Raw genomic sequence first — 6,141 nt, 5'->3', positions numbered from 1 at the left:
CACCTGGGAGGAGGAAGCTGCTGCGTGTCTTACCCCGCCCCCCGAGGGACTGGTCCTGCCTTGCCTGCTCGGGCGGCTCTGGGGTTCGTGGGTCGGAGACGAGGTCGTTTATCTCTTGTTCTTTCGTTCCCTGCACAGGTCCGGCAGAGATGCTGCTGCTCCGACCCATCGTGAGAGGACGCTGGGTCCTCCAGAGAACGCCCAGGTATGAGAGGGTCTGCAGAAACCACTGCAGCTCCCCTGCTGGGCCAGTCCTGGGCCCCCCAACACCACTTCGCTGGTGAACCTCACCCCTGCCCTGCAGCCCCCTGCTAGCCCAGTTCCTGCCTCCCGCAGCTCTGCCGGCGCCCCTTACTGCCCAGCCCCTGCTCCCCCAGCCCAGCTCTTCCCCCCCCTACCCAGCTCTGCCGGTGCCCCTCACTGCCCAGCCCCCTGCTCCCCCAGCCCTGCGCTTCCCCCCCTACCCAGCTCTGCCGGTGCCCCCTCACTGCCCAGCCCCCTGCTCCCCCAGCCCTGCTCTTCCTGCCCTTCCCAGCTCTGCCGGTGCCCCTCACTGCCCAGCCCCCTGCTCCCCCAGCCCAGCTCTTCCCCCCCTTCCCAGCTCTGCCGGTGCCCCTCACTGCCCAGCCCCCTGCTCCCCCAGCCCAGCTCTTCCCCCCCTTCCCAGCTCTGCCGGTGCCCCTCACTGCCCAGCCCCCTGCTCCCCCAGCCCTGTGCTTCCCCCCCTTCCCAGCTCTGCCGGTGCCCCTCACTGCCCAGCCCCTGCTCCCCCAGCCCTGTGCTTCCCCCCCCCCCTTCCCAGCTCTGCCGGTGCCCCTCACTGCCCAGCCCCCTGCTCCCCCAGCCCTGCTCTTCCCCCCCTACCCAGCTCTGCCGGTGCCCCTCACTGCCCAGCCCCCTGCTCCCCCAGCCCTGCGCTTCCCCCCCTCCCCAGCTCTGCCGGTGCCCCCTCACTGCCCAGCCCCCTGCTCCCCCAGCCCTGCGCTTCCCCCCTTCCCAGCTCTGCCGGTGCCCCTCACTGCCCAGCCCCCTGCTCCCCCAGCCCTGTGCTTCCCCCCCCTACCCAGCTCTGCCGGTGCCTCTCACTGCCCAGCCCCCTGCTCCCCCAGCCCTGTGCTTCCCCCCCCTACCCAGCTCTGCCGGTGCCTCTCACTGCCCAGCCCCCTGCTCCCCCAGCCCTGTGCTTCCCCCCCCTTCCCAGCTCTGCCGGTGCCTCTCACTGCCCAGCCCCCTGCTCCCCCAGCCCTGCGCTTCCCCCCCTTCCCAGCTCTGCCGGTGCCCCTCACTGCCCAGCCCCCTGCTCCCCCAGCCCTGCGCTTCCCCCCCTTCCCAGCTCTGCCGGTGCCTCTCACTGCCCAGCCCCCTGCTCCCCCAGCCCAGCTCTTCCCCCCCTACCCAGCTCTGCCGGTGCCCCTCACTGCCCAGCCCCCTGCTCCCCCAGCCCTGCGCTTCCCCCCCTCCCCAGCTCTGCCGGTGCCCCTCACTGCCCAGCCCCCTGCTCCCCCAGCCCTGCGCTTCCCCCCCTCCCCAGCTCTGCCGGTGCCCCTCACTGCCCAGCCCCCTGCTCGCCCAGCCCTGCGCTTCCCCCCTTCCCAGCTCTGCTGGTGCCCCTCACTGCCCAGCCCCCTGCTCCCCCAGCCCTGCGCTTCCCCCCCCCCCCCCCCAGCTCTGCCGGTGCCTCTCACTGCCCAGCCCCCTGCTCCCCCAGCCCTGCTCTTCCCCCCCCTTCCCAGCTCTGCCGGTGCCCCTCACTGCCCAGCCCCCTGCTAGCCCAGCCCCGGGCTCCCCCCCAGCTCTGCCGGTGCCCCTCACTCCCACCCGCAGCCCCTGGGACTGCAAAGGGAAAAGGCGAGGAGGGAGCTAGCGTGAAGTTCCTTTGGGATTCTCTTTAGGGCAGCTGCCACTTTGACACCTTGCCAGGGTTTTGCAGAATCCCCCAGCGGCTCTAATCTAATCTCTGCCCCCTGCAGACGCTCTCAGCCGCAGCCCCAGCGAGAGAGCAGGCGAGTTTTATCTGGCAGGGGAGATCCCTTTATGGCTCGATGGCTGGCGTTATCTTATCAGACCTGTGGTAGGGGAACTCTGGGTTAATGTTCCACCGGCTGCTGGCCTGGGAAGGAGTCCAGGGCCGGGAACCGTTCAGGTGCCAGAGGGAGCCCAGGGGCTGGAGGCTGAAATGCAGCCACCTCTGGGGTGGCAGGTGGCAACTGTTTAACAGCCGCACAGTCGCCTAGCAAAGGACGTGAACAGGACTCCCGGGTCGGGCTGAAATTACAGGTATTATTTTAGGGAGGCTGGGTTGGAAGCGGGCCAGGAATGCGGGGGAGGGGCAAAGCGCCCCTTGCTGAGCCCCACCCTGCAGCACAGCGCCCCCTAGTGCCGCAGTGGGGTCAGCCCTGTGCAGAGAGCGCCCCCTGCTGCACAGCCGGTAGATGGCAGGCGAGCAGGACGTGCTGGGCTGGTGCCCTGGGTGTCCTGTAGATGGCAGGGAGGTTGCTGGGGGATTTTTGCCCTCACTGGAGTCCTGGTTTCTCCCCCAGGTTGGCAGCTGTGGCCTGGGGGTCCCACCCCCAAGCCTGCACTGCCTGGACCCCCTCCCGCACTCATGGCACCTGGAGCCCGGGCGACGGCAGCCGGAGACGGAAGGTCATGGCCGTGGGGGCTCTGCTGGGCCTGGGCGCCGGCCTGGCCTACGGAGATCACCGCAGGCGGGTGAGGGAGCTGGGACCAGCGTCATGGGATCGGCGGCTCCCCAGAGCCTCCCTGGAGTGCTCAGCTCTCTGCCTCAGGGCACAAAGGTGGCATGAGAGCTGGATGGGCATCTTGGGGAAGGAGGCATGGTCTAGTGGTTACAGTGGGAGGGGGCTGGGAACCAGGACTCCTGGGTTCTCTCCCATCTCTGGGAGGGGAGTGGGGTCTAATGGTTAGAGCAGGGGGGGCTGGGAGCCAGGACTCCTGGGTTCTCTCCCAGCTCCGGGAGGGGAGTGGGATCTAGTGGTTAGAGCGGGGGGGGCTGGGAACCAGGACTCCTGGGTTCTCTCCCCAGCTCTGGGAGGGGAATGGGGTCTAGTGGTTAGAGCAGGGAGGGGTCTGGGAGCCAGGATTCCTGGTTCCGCTCCCAGTTCTGCCCCTGAGGTGCTGCGTAGCCTGGGGTGCATCCCTTCCCCCCCGAGGCGGGTGAGGCCCTCGGAGGCCTGCGTGGATGTTGGCGGATGCACCTCGAGCCCCTCTCCTTGTCCCTGCAGGCGGCGGAGGCCGAGCCGAAGGCTGAGGCCGCGCCCGGGGCGCCGTACCCCGTGTTCACCCGCCAGGAGGTGGGGCGACACCGCAGCCTGGCCGAGCGGGTCTGGGTGACCTACGGCCGCGAGGTCTTCGACATCACCGACTTCGTGGAGCTGCACCCGGGGGGCAAGAGCAAGGTCCTGCTGGCGGCGGGGGGCGCCCTGGAGCCCTTCTGGGCCATGTACGCCGTGCACAGCCAGGCGCACGTGCTGGAGATCCTGCAGGCCTACAAGGTGGGGGAGCTGAGCCCCGAGGAGCAGAGCCAGGCCACCCAGGGGGACCCCTACTCTGGGGACCCCCCTCGGCACCCCGCCCTCCAAGTCAACAGCCTCAAGCCCTTCAACGCGGAGCCGCCGGCCGAGCTGCTGACCGAGAACTACCTGACGCCCAACCAGCTCTTCTTCAAACGCAACCACCTCCCAGTGCCGGCCGTGGACGCCGCCAGCTACCGGCTGCAGGTGGAGGGGCCGGGGGGCCGCGTGCTGGCGCTCTCGCTGCCCGAGCTCAAGCGCCGCTTCCCCAAGCACGAGGTGACGGTCACCCTGCAGTGCGCCGGGAACCGCCGCTCGGAGATGAGCCGCGTCCGGCAGGTGAAGGGGCTGGAGTGGGGGGTGGCGGCCATCAGCACGGCCCGCTGGGGCGGTGTCCGGCTCCGGGATGTCCTGGCGCACGCCGGCTACAGGGAGGAGGAGGGGGAGGCCGGTGAGCAGCACGTCTGCTTTGAGGGCCTGGATAAGGACCTGAGCGGGGTGGCCTACGGAGCCTCCATCCCTTACCGCACGGCCATGGGCCGCGGGGCCGACGTGCTGCTGGCCTACGAGATGAACGGCGAGGAGCTGCCACGGGACCACGGCTACCCGCTGCGGGTGGTGGTGCCGGGCGTGGTGGGCGCCCGCAACGTCAAGTGGCTGGGCCGGGTCTCCGTGAGCCCGGAGGAGAGCCCAAGCCACTGGCAGCAGAACGACTACAAGGGCTTCTCGCCCGCCGTGGACTGGGACACGGTGGATTTCACCACGGCCCCCGCCATCCAGGAGCTGCCCGTCCAGTCGGCCATCACGGACCCCGCGCCGGGGGCCACCGTCCCGCCCGGGGAGCTGACGGTCAAGGGCTACGCCTGGAGCGGGGGCGGGCGCGGCGTGGTGCGCGTGGACGTCTCGCTGGACGGCGGCCGGACGTGGCGCGTGGCCGAGCTGACGGGCGAGGAGCAGCAGCCGGGCCGGGCCTGGGCCTGGCGCCTGTGGCAGCTCACGGCCCCCGTTCCCCCCGGCGCCACGGAGCTGGACATTGTCTGCAAGGCCGTGGACGCCAGCTACAACGTGCAGCCCGACACGGTGGAGCCCATCTGGAACCTGCGGGGGGTGCTGAGCAACGCCTGGCACCGCGTCACCGTCACCCTGGCCGAGGATTAACGGGGGGGGCAGGTCCCGGCCGCTCAGTGGGCGCCAATGGCCTGCGGCAGCACAGAGGAGAGTGGGGGGCAGGGGAGACATGCAGGCCCCCCCCCCCCCCGATGGATGGAGAGGGGTGGCTGAGTTGGGGAGGGAGTCCCTGAAACGGATCCACCCAGCCCCAGGGGGAGCTTGGAGAGGCTGGTTCAGGGACACCCCCCCCCGGCCCCTCCAGGGCTTCCTTCCTGTGGGCCTGGCCTGCTGCTCAGGGAGGAGGCAGGGGGGACAGATGGGCTGGCCCCAGGGTGGGGCCCTTGGTGAGATGAGTTTGGTGAGTCTCAGCCTAGTTCCCACCAGGACGGGGGAGAGGGGCCTTAGCACTGAAATACCATTCCAGCTGGCCCCAAGCGGCCCTGTGCTGGCGGCCCCGGCCTGGACCGGGCTGCGGGGCTGGAGCTTATCCCTGGAGGCAGGTCCCCCCCAGCGCGGGCTGGGGCAGGCTGGCATGGGCGGGGGCAGGGAGAGGAAGCTGTTCCTGGCCTGGGGCCAGGACGGCAGCGCCCAGTTCTCCCGCTGGTGCTGTTATTCCTGCCCATGTCGCCCCCATTAACCCAGCGTAAAATCCACCTCCCCCCCCACCCCCCCCCGCCGGCAGCCATCCCCTTCTCCCCACCTGCCCTTAGTGCACGTGCCGGCCTGTGCCCTCCGCCTGCCTTTAGCACGACGTGCCTTCTGGTTCAGAGCCCGTTCATCCTCTGCTCCCCGGCGCTGCCCCAGCCCTCGCCTCCCTCCTGCCGCGGAGCTGGCCTGTTCGCCGACCGATCCACTGCGTCTTGGCTCTGGGCTCCCCCCGCGGCGCGGGGCAAACACCTTGGCTCTTCCCGTCCCATCCCCGGTGCTGTTCCGGGCTGTGCCAAAGTCCGATTGCTTTACGGCCGTGGGGAAGTGTCAGACACAGGCGGCTGTAAAGATTGTGCCGCGTTTATGGACTCGTCTCCTTCATTTACAGGGCAGCTGGCTGCCCCCCGTGGCTTCGGGGGGTTAACCGTTGCCTGGGGTGGAAGTTCTCCTCGCAGCAGGAGCTGAGCATGAGTCTGACGACCTCGTGTCCTGGGCAGGGGAATGTTCCGATTTCTAAACGGATCAAACCACCACAGCCATGCTGCCTAGCCTGGCTCTGCTGGTGCCATCTGCCTCCGGGGCTGGGATCGAGAGATCCTCTGATTTCCCCCCACTAGGAAAATGCTACAGAAATGTCCCCTGTGCTGTGGTCAGTGGCTTTCTCGGCTAGTCAGTCTGCTGAGATGTTCAAAGCCATAAGCTGTATGCTGGCCAGAGATTCTCCACCAGAATGTGCGGCTTCCCCCAGAGTAAAACTATTTTCCCCAGGAAAATTTCAGGTTTTTTCCCCTGACATTTTTCAATTTTCTGTTTGAGAAAATTTTTAAATAAATCTTTTGTCTGAGGCCAA

The 6,141-nt window shown here is 68.6% G+C and overlaps 1 protein-coding gene across 1 annotated transcript; it reads left to right on the top strand.

Annotated features, from left to right (window-relative positions):
• The first annotated feature begins 6 nt into the window (after positions 1-6).
• LOC101941991 (sulfite oxidase) lies at positions 7-6,141 on the top strand. Its single transcript, XM_065575562.1, has 3 exons — positions 7-205; positions 2,541-2,712; positions 3,246-6,141. The coding sequence occupies exons 1-3, from the start codon at positions 150-152 to the stop codon at positions 4,689-4,691; spliced, it is 1,674 nt and encodes a 557-aa protein (XP_065431634.1). The 5' UTR covers positions 7-149; the 3' UTR covers positions 4,692-6,141.

The sequence above is a fragment of the Chrysemys picta genome, chromosome 22 (assembly GCF_011386835.1).
Source record: "Chrysemys picta bellii isolate R12L10 chromosome 22, ASM1138683v2, whole genome shotgun sequence".
Lineage (NCBI taxonomy): Eukaryota > Metazoa > Chordata > Testudines > Emydidae > Chrysemys > Chrysemys picta.
This window is presented reverse-complemented; position numbering and strand designations above follow the sequence as displayed.